At 43.9% G+C, this 22,602-nt stretch overlaps 6 protein-coding genes across 6 annotated transcripts; 3 read left to right on the forward strand and 3 right to left on the reverse strand.

Annotated features, from left to right (window-relative positions):
• Positions 1-942: 942 nt before the first annotated feature.
• Positions 943-1,462, forward strand: EAE97_000466 (uncharacterized protein; the record flags this gene model as incomplete). The annotated part of the gene is made up of 2 exons (XM_038870976.1): positions 943-1,122; positions 1,244-1,462. 2 exons carry the CDS (start codon positions 943-945, stop codon positions 1,460-1,462), a joined length of 399 nt encoding a protein of 132 aa, XP_038738337.1.
• A 235-nt stretch (positions 1,463-1,697) lies between these two features.
• EAE97_000467 (uncharacterized protein) lies at positions 1,698-2,061 on the reverse strand (the record flags this gene model as incomplete). Its single annotated transcript, XM_038870977.1, has 2 exons — positions 1,698-1,856; positions 1,912-2,061. 2 exons carry the CDS (start codon positions 2,059-2,061, stop codon positions 1,698-1,700), a joined length of 309 nt encoding a protein of 102 aa, XP_038738338.1.
• A 1,638-nt stretch (positions 2,062-3,699) lies between these two features.
• EAE97_000468 (uncharacterized protein) lies at positions 3,700-5,036 on the forward strand (the record flags this gene model as incomplete). The annotated part of the gene is made up of 4 exons (XM_038870978.1): positions 3,700-3,843; positions 3,897-4,365; positions 4,417-4,812; positions 4,870-5,036. The coding sequence occupies 4 exons, from the start codon at positions 3,700-3,702 to the stop codon at positions 5,034-5,036; spliced, it is 1,176 nt and encodes a 391-aa protein (XP_038738339.1).
• Positions 5,037-7,875: 2,839 nt separating this feature from the next.
• Positions 7,876-9,081, reverse strand: EAE97_000469 (uncharacterized protein; the record flags this gene model as incomplete). The annotated part of the gene is made up of 3 exons (XM_038870979.1): positions 7,876-8,424; positions 8,484-8,739; positions 8,924-9,081. The coding sequence occupies 3 exons, from the start codon at positions 9,079-9,081 to the stop codon at positions 7,876-7,878; spliced, it is 963 nt and encodes a 320-aa protein (XP_038738340.1).
• A 2,987-nt stretch (positions 9,082-12,068) lies between these two features.
• On the reverse strand, positions 12,069-15,798 carry EAE97_000470 (uncharacterized protein; the record flags this gene model as incomplete). Its single annotated transcript, XM_038870980.1, has 4 exons — positions 12,069-14,484; positions 14,532-14,994; positions 15,042-15,256; positions 15,311-15,798. 4 exons carry the CDS (start codon positions 15,796-15,798, stop codon positions 12,069-12,071), a joined length of 3,582 nt encoding a protein of 1,193 aa, XP_038738341.1.
• Positions 15,799-17,125: 1,327 nt separating this feature from the next.
• EAE97_000471 (uncharacterized protein) lies at positions 17,126-20,770 on the forward strand. The gene is made up of 4 exons (XM_038870981.1): positions 17,126-17,383; positions 17,448-17,529; positions 17,680-19,906; positions 19,967-20,770. Exons 3-4 carry the CDS (start codon positions 17,685-17,687, stop codon positions 20,106-20,108), a joined length of 2,364 nt encoding a protein of 787 aa, XP_038738342.1. The 5' UTR covers positions 17,126-17,383; positions 17,448-17,529; positions 17,680-17,684; the 3' UTR covers positions 20,109-20,770.
• Positions 20,771-22,602: the final 1,832 nt, after the last annotated feature.

Consider the following 22,602-nt stretch of genomic DNA (forward strand, 5'->3'; position numbering starts at 1 on the left):
GCACATTGCTATGCATCTCAGAACATCACACGAACAGCTATAGTGTATTATTGGGAGAAGGCGCATGTACGGCTTATTGCAATGTCTAGTAGTTGCACTGCCACAAAGCGTGGATTGGGAATCCTCCCTGCAAGGCTCTTACAAAGTCTTGTATAACTCCGTGGGATTGACGGGTAAATTCACGCCTCCGAGGCATTTGTTCATTTTTCATGAGTTGATATGGCAATTCTTGCGAATACTACTACAAGCCATGGTTTGATGCGGTATTTACCCTGTTTTTTACTCGGATACCTATTTGCCTTTGGCACATGGCTCCTTGCTATCTTGGGTGGTTTCCTAATTACAAAAGCTTCAAATCGGATGATTCTTGGAAATCATGTCTACATCGACGTGCCGCTAGCTCCCCACATAGCTCCCCGGCTTTAGCTACTGTGTCTATGGTAACCCGGCGTGCCGTTTTGGCAAAGCAAAGTCCAGCCATTCTTGGTGCTTGGGCTTCCCGAGCTTTTTCCCGAGACAAGATGCACGTCGTTAAGAGTGTCGGGCATACCTACTCAAAGTGCGTCTGCGTCAATGACCTCGATAGCCTCCGTTAAATTGGATGAACAGGGATTGAGGGTGCGAACTACGCGACGCTCTTCTCTCAAATTGTTTTTGGGTGGACAGAAATTGATTGAGATGCGACTATTAAATGTACTGACTCGGGGTTTCTGCATGATGGGCGCTTCTTGGAAATCTACAATCAACCCAAACTAGAGCAAGCTCCTGATATCAGGAAGTCGTACATACACCTGATCATCTGATCGTACGATGTAGGTTTTGCTAACCTCATGCATAATCGAAAGACGGTTCTGTTGAGCCACAGCCTACTTTGACTAGGTATCCCCTTCGAACAGCTAACTTCCAAATTGGATTCTATTTCATTTGTATGCTGCATTGATAATGCAGCTAATCTCAAATGGTCATCACGGATCAGGCCGAGTAAAAACAGTCCCTTTCTTCACCGCTCATGCTGCAGCTAGACACGGTTACATCGCCTCCGACCCAGCCCTAAAGCGATTGTTTAAGGCTCCAATGGCACGTACAACATACTTATACATTACATACAGGCCTTTTATGTTAGTATATAAGAAGTTAGCTTATCAAATAATGACTTCATTCCACACATGGATATGGCATCTCAGTCCACGCAACTCTCAAGTCGACCCCGCCAGGCCAAATGATTTAACGACTTCGATAATAGAGTCCTTCTATCCATCGCATCGTGAATTACGTCGCTCTTGAGGCTATGCTCGTTCTCGAGCGGATCAACGCCGTCGCGAGGTTTCAGAGAGCCCTCGGTCCCGATCATGAACACATCGGAGAATCGTCCGAATTTGACATGACTCCGGTTTCCCCCCCCCCACCTTGGGCATCTCGAGATGGGCTCACACGCTCAGAAAATACTTTCACTTGTGCATGAAACCGCTTTTTTGGGTCATTCGCAGTGGACAAAACCTACGGTACCTGTGCACAGGCAAAATTATCATTTTGAATTGGGAATTTCCCACGAGCTTCATCTTATGGCCAACTCGCACTTCACGTTACCATTCAAAGACCGGTATTCGTGCGCTCTTATTCTATAAATATTTCGTCCACAGCAGCTCATGCATTCTCTTGCATCGTTATTGGGCAATTCAAGGATATCGTTTTCCCCATTACTCTTGGCCGTTGAAGCGAAGTGCAAGTGTAGCATAATATATGCATGGAACAATTTTGTCTTGTAGAAAGTCACTTCCGAGTCTTTGGGCTGCGAATACCTTGAATTGCCAATCATTCCAACAGTTGAGGGTATTCATTTCAAGCTGCTCAAGGCACTGTATCTCAATTATCATGACGATCTAACATTAGCCAAAACTTGTTCCCATTTACGAAATGCTGTGTAACCACAATAGCAGAGAAAATCTGTGTGCATGAATCGAGCACCACTGGACGGGGCTTGTATAGGTTTCTTTCCGAAGCAAAATTTGGAGATGCGGCAGGCCCTGTCAAATCTCGGTCTGCTGATCGATACGGTGACATGGAAATCTGTGGCCGATTATCCTGCAGGAAAATGTTGCGATTAAATACACAAATATGCATGCGAGAGGCGAGGGCAGAATCGGCTTATTGGATGGATATGGGATGATGACTAGAATATTACGCGAACTCTACTACTGTCAAATTATGAGTATATTGAAGAAAAGATACTAACACTGGGCAAATGGGGGCTTCAAAAGTTAAACAGATCTTTAGCGTGGAAGACAGAGAGAGGGAAAGAAAAAATTGACGTTGTGGAATCCAAAATTTGATCCATTTTTTTGTGGTTCGAAATGTATAAGCCTACAAGGTTTAATATCCATCAAAGCTTGGAACAAATCAATGGAACTTATGGAACAAGTGGGACGAAATATAATCCTGGTGGAAACTCTGGCGAACACGCACTTTGAACTTCCATGCACATCATCTTTTTGAAATCTCAATCTTCTAATTTCAAATTCCAAGCACTTCGGGGTCTAAGCTTGCAAGTTTCAACATGGGCAAAAATGAAAGCTCACTTCGGATATATCCTCGTAAATTAAAAAGCGATTGTAGTCCACAATTTAGTAACGGATCCCCCGAATAGTTTCCACACATTTCTTACCTTTGTACATTCTGCATAGCCTTGGAAGTTACAACAAGTCCCATGTTCCACGAATCGCAGCTAGAACATTTCAGCGAATGTTCCTTCTCGCTTCAAGCTCCACTTCAGTTTTCTTATGCCCAACGTAGGAGTTATTCATCAAACTTTACGCAAAGAGGTAGGTCCCTAAATCTACCTAGTATGTGTGTGAAAATTTAGTCCCATGCTTGCAGGTAATTAACTAAGGAGTTGCTGTTCTAATTGAAGTCTTCCCAAGATCAGCAAAGGCTTCGCTGTACAGTTATTGCATGCTCTGCAATGATCTAATATCGTCCATCTTGTACTTTTTTCCCTCCTCCAGCTCCTGGACTTCTTCCCTCGGCTTCAGGTAAGGATGTTTCAACTTTCTCGCATTAATACCACGTTTAGCTATTCCTAGTCGCGCTACGATTCCAATTTTGTGACACGGGCCGTTGCGTTTAAGGGGTCATACAAGCTTCGTCATTATCATAAGCACATTTTGTTACGACGGAAACTTTATCTCCTACTGGTTACCACGTTCATGAAATTCCATGTACATAACCCCTGTCACAATTGACCCCACAAGGCCTTGCTAAGCTGCCGGGCTTTTCTCTTCTCCATTATCCCATGTTCATCCTACCCTGGACTGATCAGCAACAAGCACCATGTCACACCATCGTGGGTCCTCACCGCTTGCTAAAGTGTTATTACTGCATTACAGTACTGATAATCTCCAATCTGACGAAGAGCAAATAACAAGCTACACGACAACCGTTGAGCTCCGCATTTTGAAAACGGTTGTTAATTAGCATCCTTTCTAAAGCTCTTCTGTTACCCAACCCTCTGTCTGCAAGCTATATTTAATAGGTCTTCAACCGAGGATATCCCAACTATCAAGTTCTTAATTTGTCGAGGGCCCATGAGACTTTACTTCACTTCTACATATTTATATCAGATCTTCGTCTTCCATCCGACATTCTCATCACATTTCATCTCTTTTACCATTCACATTATACATACCAATTCAACCATTCACCATGGCGCCTAGTCGACTCACAGAAGATGATGAAGTAGCTGTCCCAGAGATTAGCTATGACATCAATCTCCCATACAATCATGTATCCGATGAATACGACCAGCGATCTAAATGTCGAACAGAATTCCCAAGCTACCTTCCATCGGTAAGTGATAGGCTTAATCCTATTTCATTAGCCAGCCACTAATAAACATGAAGTGGGAGGACGATGTCTGGTTCGACGAAGTTAAGCACTTCGAGTATCATGACCCAGCCCTACGAGCAAACAAGTCCAAGCCAAACCTTTTCAAGGGTGGTGTCAAAGCCAAGCACATTACGCCTAAGATGGGAACTATTTTGAGTGGTGTAAAAATGGAGGAGCTTTCTGACGCAGGCAAAGACGAACTTGCCCTTTTGATAACCGAGCGGAAGATTGTTGTTCTCCGAGAACAATCCGACTTTCTTCACGCCGGTCCCCAATTTCAACAAGATTTCATGTCCTATTTCGGACCATTGAGCATTCAGCCTGTATCTGGCGCTGTGAAGGGACACCCTCCTTTCCATGTCATTCATCGCGATCACAACGAAGAGGAAATCGCAAATTTCTTTCAGAAGAAATTGACTTCCACACTCTGGCATCACGATGTCAGCTATGAAAAACAGCCTCCTGGATATATCATGCTTGGCAGTAAGTTTTCACTCCTAGCTGCAGACTTCACCATTTCTAACACCCAGCCAGTATTAGCATGCCCCGATGTTGGTGGTGACACCGTATTTGCCGACACCGTGGAAGCCTACAAACGCCTCTCGCCCACCTTCCGCGCAATGATCCAGGACCTCAAGGCAAACCACTCATCGCAAAAGATGATTGGCTATGCCCGCGCCGCCCGAGGAACTGTCCGAACCGACCCGATCGATTCCCTGCACCCCATCGTTCGCGTACATCCCGTCTCGGGCGAGAAAGCGCTCTACCTCAACTCGGAATTCTTGACCGATATTGTCGGGCTCAAGGACGGCGAGAAGGAAATGCTGATGAAATTCTTGGTCGATCATGTTTGTATGGGCCACGACTTTCAGGCCAGAGTGGGGTGGGAAAAACACTCAGTGGTTATGTTTGATGGGCGAAGCACTCTACGTATGTTTTATCACTTCTGCTATCCCCTTTACAAACACATTCTAACAGAGAAGATAGACACTGCAACCGTAGACTACGACTCCCGTATTCAAGCGCGCCACCTTTTCCGCTTGGCAGCCATGACTGAAAAACCCATGTCGGTCGCTGAATGGGAAGCCCACCTACACGATGATAAATCCTCCGAAACATCAGAATCCTCGAATTCAAGCGTGAGCTCGGATTAAAGGATACGAGGATTTGAGATGAGATTAAAAGTTTTCTTGGATTTTTTGGGGGGATTTGCACATGTTTTTTTTTCTTTCTTTTTTTTTCTTCTTCGTTATACCAAGATTGGTTGATTGCAAGCACAGCGGGGATACCAATACCAATCGTTTTGATTTTTCTTTCCTATTCCTTCTCTTCGTTTATAGACTTTTAAGGTTTAGGATTTTTTGGGGGGAGTTTCGTCACTGTCATTTTTTTTCTTTTTCACGATGTATACCCGGGATGAAATATTCTCTTCTCGGATTCTTGGGGTTTGGGGTTCTTTCTTGATGATACGTTGGGATTTTTACGTACTGTTACTAGGGTTGCACTGTGTATGCGGGAAGATCTGGATTGGAGTTGTTCCAGTTACCTTTTAGGCTATATATCCACTACTGATTTTGTTCGTCAAAGATTTACTGTACCTCTCATCCGTTTGATACTTAAGCCATTCTCAAAATTAAATTCAAAATTTAGCAAAGTTATTCATGTTGTGTCTGCATAATGTTTTTTTCTCAACTTCATTCTCTGTAGATTGAAAAGATCCACGAGCTGGCTAGCTGTGTGTGTGTGTGTGTGTGTATGTGTGTGTGTGCTTGGAAAAGCAAGATGGAGTCCCATTTACGTATAGCACGAAGAGCATACTTAATGTTCGATTGTGTGATGGCAGGTATGCTCGGCTTACAAAAGAAGGAAAACACGTGCTACAGCATACATTTCAAGAGGGGAAAACGAAGAGAGGGGTGCAGCGCTTATTGCTTAGCCTCACGTCAGAGAATAACCAGGGCATGACGGACCACTTAGATGGCGTACCGTTGTATGTGGGGCTATGGTATCGAGGCTGATTCGATGGCGAGAGTGCGAGAATACAGTTTCCACGGAGATTTTACACATGTGTACATGGTATTTATGGGGGTCTTGAAGTTTGATGTTGAGGGGTCGATATAAATTCTTGGATGGGAGGTGGTGATTTTTGATTTGCAGACCAGAATCTATGCATATATATGTATGGGGGTTTGGTCGAATTGTTGGTAAGTAAGGGTCTTGTGATGGATTTTTTTGGTTCGAGATGGAATATTGAGGGCTTGCTTGACTGATTGCGAATGAATAAATGATGCTGGCAGTGAGTAAAAAGAGGAGGAAACGGAGTTGGTTCAATAGAATACGGAAGACACGGAGGCTTGCAAAGGGGAAGAAGAGGGGAAGTTTAGAGGTAGGACTACAACCTAGTATCTGTTACTATCTGCCATTCCATCATTAATCAAATGGATAATGAAGAAGGATGGACAGCATTCGCCAAAAGCTCTTCATCTAGCGCACCCAACTCGGCGACGGGGATTACGACCGATCGACAGGAAACCGGTTTAACATTTGGTTCAGCATGGAGTATTGGCATTAGATTAAGATGGCAAGCGATGTGATTGATGATGAATATGATAGCCTTACTACGGCCTCCAATCTAGATGCCTAGTACCACCCCAATATCGGCTTTAGAAGGTTCGATCACATGCATGTATATCTGCAGTCATGGATTATGATCGGTTTGCACGGTTTTGTTCAGCACAGTAGGCTTCCAGATTATGCACTCATGTTACTTTGTGCATTCCATGTGAGGCGGAGTCCGGTTCAAGTATATTTCTCTTGGCGTGATATGGCGTTTTGGGTCTGGGAGATAATGCACCTTCTACGACACGGTACGGACGGATATACTCGTAAATGCATGCATATATGTGTATGTAGGTATCTATATGTGACGCGAGCCAGCAGTGAGATAAAAATGAGACCCCTCGGGACATTGAGTCACCGTATTACCAACCATTCAGACAATTTGACTGTGCATACACTCGTTATTCTTCGGTGCTCTCCCTGTCGATTCGATGATTGGTACTGGTGGCAGTGAAAAGATTCTCACACCATGGATGATGAGTCTCAAATGATAGACGGCGATTGTACCCAGACTTCCAGCGGTAGGATCATTGTAATTTCAAAAAGGATGAGCGGGTGGAGTCTTACTCCGAGTCCCGGGTTTCTCATTAACGTGTCGTGGCTAATATGGTTGACCTTGATATGTACTGCTGATTCGGAAATTTGACAATTAGTAGCAGGTGTGGTGCTATACGATTCTGGGTGCAACTTTAATGAACATCATATCAAAATGCTAGCGTCTTCATGGGAAAATGCTCAATCGCCAATAGATACACACCTTAATAATTGCTATAATAATCTTTATACCGTCCAATACCCTGATGCACACACGGGTATGGCGAACGATGTCATATCTTGCCGTTTATTCGGAGTACCCATTCGTCATAGTACAGCAAGCGCTGGGAAAATCTAAAACATATCAATCTGATATGTTTTAGATTGTTATAAGGTTTTCTCGCAGGGTTTGATCTTCACCGACTTTTGGTTCCAGGAGAGTGGTTCATGGGATGCAGGTAAGAGGTCGGCAAGACAGTAAATGTTGATGCAGAAAACTCGGCGAGATGAGATAAGATTAGGATATGAAGAAAAAAATTTAACTTTGGGAGAGATAATGTGATATGATGAACATAATCTGATATATACATTAGTGGTGACTGTGTCATAGAGCGCTAAGGACAACTAGTAATGCAGAGTCAATAGACAGACAAATAGCATATGCAGTCAAGAACGTCACGAGAGGTCAGATCAGCTTGTTTTTCAGTGCTTGCTTCACGTATATGAATATACGCATTATAATTCCAACCAATATGATAATGATAATTTGTGTTGCGTGGAATCGAACGATACGAGCAGACACCACGACACGGCCAACCGTCTGCTTGGCTACCTATCTCCTTACTCATCCCCGAATACCTTCCACCCGAAGGTGTTTGACAAATCCACGAACCTTGTTTCTTTACCTTCGTAAACTTTGTTCATGCTTTCGAACTCCTCTTCAGTCAAATCGACTAATGTTCCATTGGTTTTGATTCTCCCCTCATTCGAACTCATGGGAAGGACCACGCATCCTCGTTTGATATTCCAAGCAATCAATATCTGACCTATACTAACACCCTTCTTTTCAGCGATGGAGATGAGTTCAGAGTTTTGAATAAGAGGTTTGCTTGAGCTGGGAGATTGGCTCTGGGATCCCAGTGGCGAATATGCCGCGGGAAGGATATTCTTCGAAAAGCAGTAGTTGATCAACTTAGTGTTAGGCCAGGCGGGATGAATCTCGACTTGGTTCATGGCGGGAGGAATCTCCGCGTACTTAAGAAGAGCTTCCAGGTTTGAGATGGTAAAATTGGATACTCCGATGGATTTTGCCTTGCCAGCTTTGTTGAGAGCTTCGAATCTGCGCCAGATAGATTCCAAGTTGGCCGTCACTTCTTTGTTGATGATGTACTGCTCAGGCTTGTTAGACTTGGGAACAAGAGATACTAACATCGATTGGTGGATTATACCTTTCCATCATCTCCGATCTTGACGTTATAGTCGTCGGTCCTCTCCGCGGCGAACGGCATATGTATCAAGAAAGAATCCACATAATCGACACCTAGTTTCTTCAAACTATAATTCAGACTCCACTCGACATCTTCAGGGGAACCGCAAAGATGAGGCCACACTTTCGTTGTGATGAAGATATCTGAACGCTTGACATTTGGGTTACTGGACAAGAATTCTCGCAAGCCAGACCCAACCTCTTCTTCATTTTTGTAACTGCGGTGTGTTAGTTTCAGGGTTGGCAATTGCAATACGAAAACTATATTTCCGATACTTCGGCACCCCTCCACCAAGGAATAGGGGTGAAAATTAGTGGGAAAAGGGAAGGGATGAGCCTAGGAGAAATCGAGTATACAATTGGGACGAACCGATAAACATGAGACATAGGGGTTGAACTTACTACCAAGCACAATCTAGATGGCGATAACCTGATTGTAATGCCCAAAGTACAGCGTCGTGGCACTTTCCTGGGGATCCTTCATTCTGGAAAGTACCAAATCCTAGAGCCGGTATTGGGGCTCCGGTGTTCAATTTCAGAGTAGGGATGGGGATAGTCATGGTGCTACTTTTCTGCCAACTTCTTGAATCCAGGAATAAATTTCCCTATGGAGCTAGTATCTTGAGGAAAATGTTAGTCTGAGAATTGACCGTGGTATTTCGTGGGTCATGAAAAATGCACAGGGAAATCCTTTGTGTTGGACTGGCCACGTACCGGCACAGATACAGTATAGAATGAGATCTTTCAATACACAATGTTTGCAGTCGCAAATAGATTGAAGAGAACGTGGCTACATAGAAACAGTGGAAGGGCTATACATAATTGTGGTGCTATCGATAATCTACTCTGCATTACAAAGCAGCATGCTACATGATGCATGTTTGCCATTTTGGGCACTCTGCTGTGTGAAACGTGGTGCAGGATGCATGGCGACGAACCGAATATCGGAGAGTGGTGGGTCATCCTTGTAATCTTCAATTGTTGCGAAATGGCAGAAAACTAATTTTTTCATTATCTGCATTCATACAAGGATTCTCGTGGGGTGGGCTGTCTTAGAAGAAACGACCCATCCCTCGATAAGGTTAAAGGCTCGTTAGACATTTTGATGTTTGACTTGACTTGAACTTTAATGTACGCCAACTAGCTTGCTAGTAGGAGCTCAAGAAAAGCTTAAAGCACTAGAATTGTGCCCAATACCAAAGAGGGACAAAAATGTTTGAAAGACCCAAGTAGGAAAATTCTTAACAGTCGAACCGATTGGTCATAATCTCGTAATAGCATCAAGAAAAGCATCGTCGATGCGAATGCCTGCTCAGGGCCACCCCGCTTCAATCACCTTGCGGCCCGAGCCGCGGTTGATAGGACAGAAGTGGAGGGGACTGAGAAAATGTGATTTTTGGATAGAGATTGTAAATCTACTAGTTAGTCGACAGAGGACTAGATAGACCATTTCGAGGATTTCACCAATTCATGTGTTCTAGTGGCTAAGTTCCACGTTGTGGTAGAGAGAAACGCAGCCCCCTACATGAAATTCGTCAATTGTTGTCTCTTTCCTCTGTGCTAGCAGACATTGTCGAATCCGAACTTTCGCCGTTCAAGAATGGGAGTTTATGGTTTGCATACGAGACAAGCCAGCGTGTCTTGAATGTATGATTCGAAGTCGGACAGCAAAGCAAGCTTGTGCAGTATGATGTCGAGCAGTCTCTGCAGCTACGTTCCAAAGCTAGTGCCTCAAAGAGGTCATGCATTAGCTCTCTGTATGCCAACCGCATTTTTAGTCTCATGTACTGACACAGCTAAGTCACAATCTCTTCTGTCGACCTTAGCACACATGTCGCCTTAGCTTCTTCTCTTCCTTCCCAACAACAAGCGCACGGCCAGCAGAGACCAGCCCACTCGCCAACGTCACCAACATCATCAACATCATACCAGCCATGTTAGGTCAGAAAACACCATTCCTTGGACCCCAAAAAACGGCAAAGTATCTTGCAGTTCCACATGTGCAGATGCCACACTTTTCAACCTCAATGGTCATTTTCACCTGATTCGGTTCCATGATTCCTACTCAGAACGCGTGATAACGCCCTCAAAGTATCAAGCTTTGCAAAGCTGTAAAACCTGAACCAGTGCGGGTCCACGAAAGAAATGTTGTTCTGTTGGCTGAATATTCTCGAGCTACATTGCCTGTTTATCTTAGCGGATTGTCAAGTGAACGGGTGGATAGCATTCATGAGTTTGGAGATTCTGAGTACGATCAGTCTTTTACTACCCTGAAATCTACTTCTCAGATTCGACGCGAAATCTCGAAGGAAAATTGTGTAGTAATTTAGGATAATGTCGATATCTGAAGCAAATAAGTAGATTCCAGGCTATAATAAGATCATACAAACATGCACATTTGAAGACTCATCATGGCAAAGATGAAACGATGAATATGCATCAGTTCTTCTATTTTGAGAAATGAAACGAGCTAGAAGAATTCCAGAAGACAGCATGGATGATGGCACCTGCCACATCCACTTATCACGTGCACAACTGCTCCAACGTTTCGATTTTTGGACTCGAGTAACCTCTTCGGATTCGAGGAGATTCTAGTGTACTTGCTGTCTCTTATCTCTTTTTCATAGTCCTATACTTCATTATACCAGCTTCAGCTCAGGTCATACGATTATACAGTTCGGTCAATCTGAGGATGTGTCTATATATTGTGCCAGGTCTGAAGTTAGCTTCGTCTGCATGCTCGGTTTTTTACTAGACGCTGCTCGAGGTGTAGTGATAGACTGAAGAAATATCATAAAAATTGGAAGCCAGGATAGATGAATTGTAATACATTGTAAAAAGTATATTAGAAGTCGATAAAAAATAGCTATTTGCAAATATCAAGTAGTCAATACACAACAACTCTGTTCCAATCATACAAGATATTCGCTCAACATATCGTAGTTTGTAGATACCACAGTTGCGTCTTTCTGCCAGTGAGTCATCTTTTCGGCAGATATAGCAGGCGAGAAAAGCATCACAGCGTGAAATGTGATCATGGAATCTTTGAATCTTTGAAGTAGATTTGTGTCCTACACATAAATCGGAGATCTCGTATATCTTTTCATACGTCAATAGCCCAGTGTCAAATGTGTAAGAAAGAAGTGTAATGACAATTATCCCACATCTATACACGGCATTGCCATCCATTCTGGCAGCAGACAGATAGGCCACCATTCTTCTCCGTTTTCTCAATACACGTCCAATCAACGAATCAATTTATCACGTGCGAGCTTTTGTGATTCATGAAGTTTTCCCATTCAGCCCTATGTAATCATACACTTCATTCGTTTCCAGCCTGTCCTTTCAACCATTAAATAACTCTCTACTGACACGAAAAATACAGAAACGCCTGGGCCATGCATGTTGTAAGTATATTCTTTGATCGTCAATCATCGCATCGCTTTTATCATTTGCGTCATTAGTATTTTCCTCTTTGTTTCACTCCACTCCTTTCCAACTCCCGGGCTATTCCTATAACCTTCCACAACCTGTTCTGAATTTCAGATCACGAAAGATCAAATCCAGCCCCCGCATTGACAGCATACAGCAATTTCTCTCTCAATTTCTCTTTGCTTTGATACCTCGGTAACTTCAGCAAGTTGACACACGTACTTGCACTGGGTAGTCTATCCTCATCTGAGCTACTATCCCTAATACTAAATAGTGGATTCAATGATCCAAATCCTAATAACGGTGCTCTTGGCGTACTGGTAACGTATTTGAGCACCTTTCTCCTATCCTCGTCTTTGAGTTCTTCCATGACCTGCCAGAACATCATGATCGTCGGGTGCTCGCGTCCATCGTGGCCGATCTGATATACCCCACCGTACTGTGTGTTCTCGCGAAGATCATTGATATTGATATCCGATGTCTCGCCGGAAATTAGGGTTTGAAGTTCAACTTGGTTGAACATGCTCAACCAGGAGGGATTTATGATTTGGCCGAGACCGCGAAGGAAAGCCTGCGTGAGCTCATAGGGCTGAATGTGGAGACGGTGGCGGACGACATAAGCAATGTAGAGGAGACGATTCTCATTTGTCACGGGTATATTAGAGCCATTAGGCATAAGATCTCGGGTGATAACTTTAGGGCGGCCACCAGGCATACCATTAGGAATCGTGTCGGTTATGGTAAAGTCGAGTGAGAAATCTTCGACATTTCCAGGATAGTTCTTGAGTTTTAGCAGCCCTTGATACAATCCTTCATCAAGATCACGTAGATCGTTCAAATTAGTACGGCTTGCTGCTTCTGGGCCAGAATTTGCAGCGGACCATTTGAGAAGAAAAAACCCAGCAAAATTAATGTCAATGAGAATACCTTCGTACAAACATTTTCCTACAATGCGGCCCAAGAAGTGCATGCGATTACGCAGATGTACACTATATGTCCTCCATTCAGGGCTTGTTTCGTTTATTCCCATCGATCTTAAGAATTCATAGTCTTGCTCCATAGCTGTTGGATTAGGGTAGAGTAAGTTTTGGTCATTCGTGACGAAAAGTGATGGATTGCTACCGTAATCTAAAGGATTACGAAATGCTTCATTAGTAACACTGGTAAGGAATTCTTTCGTTACTCCGCCGCCATCAATACCAGCCTCAATAGCACCAAAGCTGTCAACAAATGTGATCTGAATTGGCTCTTTGAGGCCTTCTGAAAGTGGAAAGAATGCCTCAAATGCATCTTCAAATACAGACTCTCGACTAATCGATGCATGATGTCTGCCAAGAGTTTCTCGTGCGGCATGTCGATTCTGTGCCATATTTGCCATACGCATACGCCATGAATCTGGATCGATAACTCCTGATCGCCTCTTGAGTTGATCCATCATGACGAACTGGCGAAATATCTCAACACGAGTTTCGAAGGGTATGACAAATGGCATATTTTGTAACACCTCAATCCTGGGCCCAATAGCAGCCATGATTTTCCTCTTGTTTATTTTTTGCTGATGCTTTCTTAACATATCCTGCTGTCTCATTTGAGACAGCAAGTGGCTTGGCCGAGTTGTACGACCCAGCATAAGACTTTGAACCGGCTCGTACTCGTCTGCATCTCCTTCAAACTCGTCTTCAGCTCCTTCGCCGTCGGCAACCTCTTGTCGCCTTTCTTGCTCCTTGATAACATCAAGAATAAAGCCTTTCATGTCAAAACGTGCCGTCATGAGCCAATGATCTTTGGGCAAAAATCGTCGTCTTGAATCTCGCTCATAAATCATGCGCATAACGCCGATTACAATGGTTCGCAAATAGTAAAATGTCATGCCCGAAATACCTGCGAATGGCCAACTCGAGTTACTTGTTGTTTGGCTCCCATCGGAAGCGTATTTTTCATCTTTTGTGAATTCGTTGTTGATGCCGAAATAGGTGCCTAAGCCACCCTCGATAACAGAATTATCATCACCAGAAAGTTCAGCAGCATTGTAATAAGTGGTGAACGAGATGTTCTTCAGAAAAAGGGTGAGTTTCTCGACAGCTTCTAATGAGAGTGCACTGCCTCGAATCTTTGAGGCAGTTCCACTCGCTTGATTCGAGTCTGTGCTACCTCCGAGGAAATCCTCGTCATCTATGAACTTTAACACAAACGTGTAAAGTTCTAAGAAAAGAAGAATGGTTCTCCACTCTCGATCCCTTGATATGACTTCTTGAGATAGCTCATTGCTGTGCTGTTTTTGGTATTGAAGGATTTCCAATGCAGCTCGCGAATCAGCCATGATAGCTTTGAAGGTGCTTGTTGAACTCATTGCCTCCCAAAGGAATTTGAGAGCCAACACCTCATTTCCATTGGAAGTCGTCACTGAGCTAGAGCAAAGCCACATTCGAATTTCATCGGCACGATCTGGGAAAATTCTTAGCAGGGTAAGGGCGTAACTTGCCAAGAAGCTTGCATCTTCCTGCCCCGCCGTTGACCCTTTGGCATAATCTCTAACACCAGATTAGCGATGACCAAGGGAGAAATATAACTGACTTACATGTTAAATTTTTTGAGTAGCCCAGTTATTGATTCTTTATCTAACAAAGACAACAATTTATTGCTTATAAACATGGGCAAGTTTTTGACAGACTGAACTTCACTTTCTTCACGTTCTCCTCTTTGGAAATTATTGGATGTTAGTTTGCGACCATCAATTCTGCCAATGAGATCGACGGAGCACGCCGATAATTGAAGTGACAGGGCTCTCAGTAGCTCAGATTCCTCTTCACGGTGCTCTTGCATGCGGGATATTGCAATAAAATGAGCAAGTAACCATAGCTTTGCCTCCGGGTTTGACTGCGAAGAAGAAATGCTTGGATAGTCGCGAACTATAGCGGCAGCTAGATGATTGCCACTCATTTTAGACGCGAGTACCTGTAGACCCCCAAGCCTAGATTCTAAATCTGGAATGGTAAGGAATCGAGATGCCATTGCTGAATAAACGTCCAATGAGACTTTGCCTATACTAATTAGGATACAAACAAGAAGAGGTGTTAGGGAAACTTACTAAATGATTGCCCCGGCGCTGAGGGAGAGACTTGGAGAGGAAAGAATACTGCCGAGACAAGCTCCGCACGCCATTCATCGGAAAGACTACCGCCAACTACGGCGCTCGAAAGAAAATCATAATAGGGAATCGCAATGTGTGACAGTATATTTCCATTCTGCACTAATATGTTCGACAGGAGCTTGAAAAGAACTCTGTTGTAGCTGGGCAAGGTACTATTGGATATGTCAGGATCCCATCAGTGACAAACATGTTGGGGAGATACGTACTGTATGAGAGCACTGAGTGTGAGTCTTGCTAACTTGAAGAGATAAGCTCTATACTCTGCTTGGGATATCAGTCTGGTATTCTTGTTATGAACGAACTTCCTGCCGAGTTCCGTCAATTGGGCTACATCATCGTCCCGCTCGGGGTTGCAAAACGCCATCAACAACTTTAATTGCTCGAGTGGAATGAGATCATCACTCCCTCCCTCGCAAGAACTATAGGTCGCCTTATATTGCTCTCGTCTTGCATCCGCAAGCTTGGTTCTACTTCTATGACCCCTCCATACTCTCTGGATTTTCTTTGCGGCGTTAAGTCTTTCCCTTTCCCTCTGACGTTGCTCCCTCTCTTGTTGCGCATGTGCCACTGTCTTTTGAGCACCAGAAGCTGAAGCCGAGGAGTTCCAAGTACTGGCAGCGAATGGATTCGGATTTTGACCAGAAAGGTTGACTTGTCTAGGTCTGCGAGAACTGCCACTGAATGTTTGAAACATATCTTCGACGGTAGAATTAATGTATATGGTATCGTTTTTCAAAAGCTTGACCCTTTGTTATGGATTGTGAATGAGTGTATCATGAACAAAACAGCATAACGAATTCTATGGGCGATCCAAACAGAGACCGATCGAAGATGGGCGAAGAATGATTGTGGTAGATGGGATTCTTCGAAATAGGTCGATGATAGCAGTATAACTACTACTATCAAAGAGTAAAGTAGGAAATGATAGGGTAAAGTGAATCACAAATATAGTATGAGTGGACGGTCGAAATGGTTTTCTGTGATCGTCGTCTATGAAATCCTTTTTCTTTTGAATTGCAATGTCTGAAGGCAATAGTAACAAAGTAATGTCATATACAACAGCCTCTTCCTCAAATGTTCCTCGGATTACGTTTGGCAGCAGCCTCATTATATGACGCCGCTTTTGATAACCCGACTGCCGATATCTCCAGTTGCCTTGTAACCTTATAAATCAACAGCATCCAGGTGGAATGATAGAGAAAGTTTTCCGATTGTCTTTTCTTATCGGTTTCTGTTTGTGATTACTTAAGCAAACCAAGATTATTCCCCTCATTGATAACTATTTGAGTTGGAGAGTTGAGCAGAGGTTTAAAGAACCAATCAACGACATCGATGGGATAGTACAAAGATTCACAAGATTCGTTGTATCATTAGTGGTTCACCTTACCCATGGTTATAGCTTTACTTATATATCTATGTTCTCTTGTGAGAGCAAGCCCTTGAAGCTGTGTCCTCTCTGCGCTCGAATCTATCAATTTCCTCGTGACTTGGAGAAGATGCCTACCTAGACACCATTCCAGTACGTTCTTGCTCTTTCACACTAGAGCGAAGCGAGAATTCCTTCCTCCACGGCAGTGGCCAAGGGGAGCGTCAAATTATATGTCTCTGCTGAATGATGCTTTCTCTCTTCACAACTTGGAATACAAGATTAATCACTCCTATTGACCACCAATGTATAATGAAAATTAAAAAAGCCCTTTCGGTTTGATAGGAACTGGTCGGCCCCTTGAAGAACCGACTATTAATGTAATACTGTACCTGCCTACCCAGTCACCCAGTAGCTTTCCTGTCCTTCTTTTTCTACAGATTATCGCAGATATCCATGGATTACATAATCATCTTGATCATTCACTTGATGAAAGATGAATCAGCTGTAGCGAATCACATGAGGGTTTCTTTCACTTACCCATCAGCAGATTATCAAGCTAATCCCAATCTAATTTAGTTAGTCTACGCACAGAAATTTCGAAAAAAGATTGAGTTTTATCTGTCGCGATTGTGATCTCAAGAAATCTCCTTCCCTTCCTTCTACAACCACAAAAAAAAATACAACCCACCGAAAAGATCTTACAATAGCGGTTTAAGTACGATTCCTTCGTGCTTTTTTCGTTCTTCTTCGCCCTTTTCAAATTAGAAAATCCCTCTTCTTTTAGAGATACAAAAAAATTTGAAAATCAAACTACAGAAACCCCAGAATTGCGATCGATACTTATTCTATCGACCAATTTTCGAAATACCTTCACCTTCCTTCCGAACTTAAGAATCTCCAACCTCAAATAGTCAGTCATATTTGTGCATTTGTCTTACGGCAGTGTGACATCAGTATTTCGATTTAATACTTAGTTCTGTACAGAATTATTTTCACGAATTTCTACCCCTCCTCAAACCTCGACCCTCTCATCAAACAACACATCTCGACATAAAGGTAACCATGCCACTTTTATACCCTTTCCCCTCTCTTTATGCCTTCTCTCATTATTCCCTTTGTCGGCTTATTGTTGTAAATTTCAATTTCGAAAAAATGATTTGGTTTTTGTTCATCTGGCTAATTTTTTCCTTTTTCAGTAAAATTTAGTCAACATGTCTGCCGCAACTCAAAATGCTGCTGTCGACCAGCTCGCCTCTGACCTCAACAATGCTTCCTTGAATGGAGATGCAAATGGCGCCGCTACCGTCAACACCGATGTTTCCAACGTCAACTCCGAAGACCAAGATGCCGCCGGTCCTACCCCCACCAATGCCCCTCACCCACAAGCTTCGGCTTCGCTCTACGTCGGTGAACTTGACACATCCGTCACCGAAGCTATGCTTTTCGAACTCTTCTCCCAAATTGGCTCCGTTGCTTCCATTCGTGTCTGCCGTGATGCTATTTCTCGCCGATCCCTTGGATATGCCTACGTCAACTACAACACCACCGCTGACGGTGAGAAGGCTCTCGAAGAGCTCAACTACACTTTGATCAAGGGCCGCCCATGCAGAATCATGTGGTCCCAACGTGATCCAGCTCTCCGAAAGAACGGTCAAGGAAACGTTTTCATCAAGAACTTGGATGTTGCCATTGACAACAAGGCTCTCCACGACACTTTTGCTGCTTTCGGAAACATTTTGAGTTGCAAGGTTGCCCAAGACGAGTCTGGAGCTTCCAAGGGTTATGGTTTCGTTCACTACGAGACAGATGAGGCAGCCGCCCAAGCTATCAAGCACGTCAACGGTATGCTTTTGAACGAGAAGAAGGTCTTCGTTGGCCATCACATCCCTAAGAAGGACCGTCAAAGCAAGTTCGAGGAAATGAAGGCAAACTTCACCAACATCTACGTCAAGAACATCCCAGTTGAAGCCACCGAGGAGGAGTTCCGTGAGTTGTTCGAGAAGTTCGGTGATGTTACCTCAGCTTCCCTCGCCCGCGATGCTGAATCCGGCAAGAGCCGTGGCTTTGGTTTCGTCAACTTCATCAACCATGAGCATGCTGCTACTGCTGTTGATGAGCTTAACGGCAAAGACTTCAAGGGTCAAGATCTCTATGTCGGCCGTGCACAGAAGAAGCATGAACGTGAGGAAGAGCTCCGCCGTTCATACGAAGCTGCTCGCATTGAGAAGGCTTCCAAATATCAAGGCGTCAACCTCTACGTCAAGAACTTAGATGATGACATTGATGATGAGAAGCTCCGAGAGTTGTTCCAATCATTCGGATCCATTACCTCCGCCAAGGTCATGCGTGATACCCCTGCCGAGACCGCTGAAGCTGAGGAGAAGAAGGAGAAGGACGATGAGAAGAACAAGGAAAACAAGGACGCTAAGGAGACCAAGAAGGAGGGCGAGGCTGAAACTGAAGAGGCCTCTGCACCAAAGGCAAAGCGCTCTTTGGGTAAGAGCAAGGGATTTGGTTTCGTTTGCTTCAACAACCCAGATGAGGCTACCAAGGCTGTCTCTGATATGAACCAGCGCATGGTCAACAACAAGCCACTTTACGTTGCTCTTGCTCAGCGCAAGGATGTCCGTAAGAGTCAATTGGAAGCCAGCATTCAAGCTCGCAACCAAATCCGCATGCAGCAAGCCGCTGCTCAAGCTGGTATGCCACAACAATACATGCAAGCTCCAATGTTCTTTCCTCCAGGAGCTCAACAACCAGGTTTCCTTCCCCAAGGTGGACGTGGTATGCAATTCCCACCTCAAGCTGGTATGCCAATCCCAGGTACCCAAGGAGGCCGACCTGGTCAATTCCAAGCTGGTTTCCCTCCACAACAAGCTGGTCGTGGTGCACCAGCTGGTCAACAAATGCCACCTAACATGTACGGTATGGGCCCAGGCCAATTCCCTGCTGGCGGTCAATATCCTCAACAAAACAACCCACAATTCTTAGCTGCCATGCAAGCTGCACAACTCACCGCCGGCCGTGGTGGACCAAATGCACGTGGGCCAATGCAAGGTATGCCACCAAACATGGCTATGCCTATGGGTCAGCAAGGAATGCCACAATTCCAACAAGGTGCTAGACAAGGTGGTATGCCTGGTCGTGGTGCTCAAGCTGGTCGTCCCGGCCAATTCGCTGGTGGCTTCCCTCCACAAGCTGGTCGTGGTATGCCACAACAGATCCCAGGAATGCAACAAGTTCCTCAAATGGCCCAAGAGGGTGGTGTTCCAGCTACTATGTTGCAAGCCCAAGTTCAAGCAGTTGCTCCTCAGCAACAGAAGCAAATTCTTGGAGAGGCTTTGTTCCCTAAGATCCAAGTTTTGCAACCTGAATTGGCTGGTAAGATTACCGGAATGTTGTTGGAGATGGAGAACCAAGAGTTGATCAATCTGTAAGTAATAACCAAGGAGCTTTCAGCCCTATAGGTATCGTCGTACTAACAATCTCATAGTATCGAAGATGATGCTTCTCTCCGCGCCAAGGTTGACGAAGCACTCACTGTCTACGATGAGTATGTCAAGAACAGAGGTGAAGGTGAAGGCGAGGCTGGTGAGACCAAGGAGGGTGACGAGAAGGCTGAAGAGAAGGCTTAATTGCCCACTCTCTTCTGCCATTAATGACCTTTTTTCTACACTTTACTTTGGCGTCTTGTCCGACTCTTCTGCTACGGTACGGTTCCGGAAAAGTTATTTATGCTTTGGTGGCAATATTTCGGTCCTACTTTTTATCACATTCTTCACGCGCGGAACGATATTTTTCTTGTGGTCAATGAATAATTATCTTCTATTATTCATCTTATGGAAGGGCAAATATTTCAACCAGTTACATGTACTCATAGATTACTCCTGTGCTCAACGACTCTTGCACTACTCGACGGAGGTACAATTTTCTTTTTCTCGTTGAAAATTGCATACGCTTCTAATGATTAAATGTTATTGCAAGGTGTGGCTAGTTGGCAATGGAGGGAATAAACAACAACACCTTAATTTCTTTCTGCTTTTTTATGACTATCTTCAGTCCATCCGCTCGATTTGAACTGATGGCGATAACCTCGATGGGGTTCTCCACCTTTTCCTTTAATCATGAATGGATGACGAATATGAAATGAGGGGTATTGGCATGGCAATTCAGTTTTCTGGGTGGGCATGGATTGGGAATGTGACAGCGTGAACAGAATTAGATTAGGGTTCTATTATAGATAAGATAAGTGGTTAGGGGAGTAAACAAGAAATCAAAAAAAAACATTGCAAATTAATCATGAGCCTTAGAGTTACGTGGATGTCGTGAGGATTGTGAGTATTATGAGCGCCTGTGCGATGCTGCTGTGATTCAAATGTGATCCAAATGATTGATACAGTGAGATATTCTAGTTTGATTTGGATAATGGGAGGTCGATTATCAGACTAACAGCCAAAACCGAGTCGCTCTCGGCTGAATAATAAGGAATACAAGAATTTGATATCCGATTTCGAGCGAGTTACTTGGATGTTCGGAAGGAATGTATAGTTGACAACCAATGAAAATGGCATACTAGGTTAATTATACAATCGCCAAGTGGCGGGAAGATTCAAAGATTTACTAATAGGTACCTAGATTGATCCTGTGAAATGAAGTGTTTGAAAAGTTGTGGGCGGTGAATTCATCCATTAAGTTGTGATGGTTTGCGAAATGGAAATGGAAACGGAGGTGGAAGTGAAGATATGACGTTCTTGGGGGACGGGAGGGAAGTATAGCTTATCGATTTACGTTGCTCTTAAGGAATCAGGGTTGAGAGATTATGGGATGATAGATAGGATTTTAATGGGGAGGCTTGGGGATCGAGGTGTGTGGTTTGCCTCGTAAGTGGGAAGTCGTATGGGTGAGAACGGAGATGGGGTAGGTTTGGGGGAAGGTGTATGATGTGAGGTTGTTTTACGCTGATGTGAGGGGATTAGGGGGGGTCTGGAGTGGAGCGAAAGTTGTCTTGTGGTGGGTTTGATATTGCGAAATATGTATGTGATACGGTCGTGGAGTTACAAAGTTGTGCAGAAGAAGTTGTGTAGAGTCATTTTGTTTTGTGACAAAAGTGATGATATTCATTTGTCTCGAAATCGATGAGGGAGTAGCTAGGTAGCTATGCTAATTAGCTTAGGAAACTTCTATGCTGTATTATTCTAGTCTTGCTATCTACAATTGAAAACAGGTTCCCAACATTCCCCAAGCCATATGCAAGAGGAAGCTCCTTGGAATAGATCATTTAGAAAGTTAAAGCCTCCCACCTTGCATTATCAATAGCCAAATATGCTTGCTCATGGAAGTTACATATCCAAAATTGCTCGCAATTCTGCACCGAGAGTCTCTTCAACACCCATATTTCCAGTTACCTGCCTTTCTTGGACACAGTCCAACAGCACTGCCGATGGACCAACTCGAACTCATAGTCATTTTTGCATTCCTTCGCTTCCCCTATTTCGTCAACGAGATCGTGTAAGAATGAATGATCACAGTTCTCTAGAAAGTTCTCTTTAGCGTATGCAATTGTCATTGCCAATGTAGCTTTAAGATCATCGTCACCAACATCATTATACGTTGCAGAAAGTGTCTTCAGGTTGTGTACCCTAGGCACACAATTGGAGTCTAGCACTCTAATGATGGAGTCGAACAATTTAATGGTCCTTGACTGGTGATTTTTTCGCCGAAAGGTTTTCATGAGATCCTCGAGTACGCTGATTGAGAAACTAGGGTTGCACAAATATCTACCGAAAAAAAACGGATCATAATTGATGCACTGTGCAATTGTCACAGCGCAATGAAGAAGTGTTAGCTTCATGCGGGGTGACAAGAAGCCTTCAATGCATTCCCCACAAGTACATCCATACTTTAGTCTGAGAGCTTGGGTGTTTAGAGGAGAGCTGGGCAGATATCTGTATTTCAATAAAGACAGACAAGCGATAGCTCCGAAAGGAAGACCGACGAGCTCGTCAAAGATATCGAATTCATCCTGCAAGGCCTCCAGCGGAGTCAGCCCCTCGATGTTCCGAGCCTGTGCTAATTCCTGCTCCGGATCAATATTCTTTATCAACCATTTTGTAGCGTAGACTTTATGCG

Source organism: Botrytis byssoidea, assembly GCF_014898295.1.
Source record: "Botrytis byssoidea strain MUCL 94 chromosome Unknown BBYS_001, whole genome shotgun sequence".
NCBI classification, from domain to species: domain Eukaryota; kingdom Fungi; phylum Ascomycota; class Leotiomycetes; order Helotiales; family Sclerotiniaceae; genus Botrytis; species Botrytis byssoidea.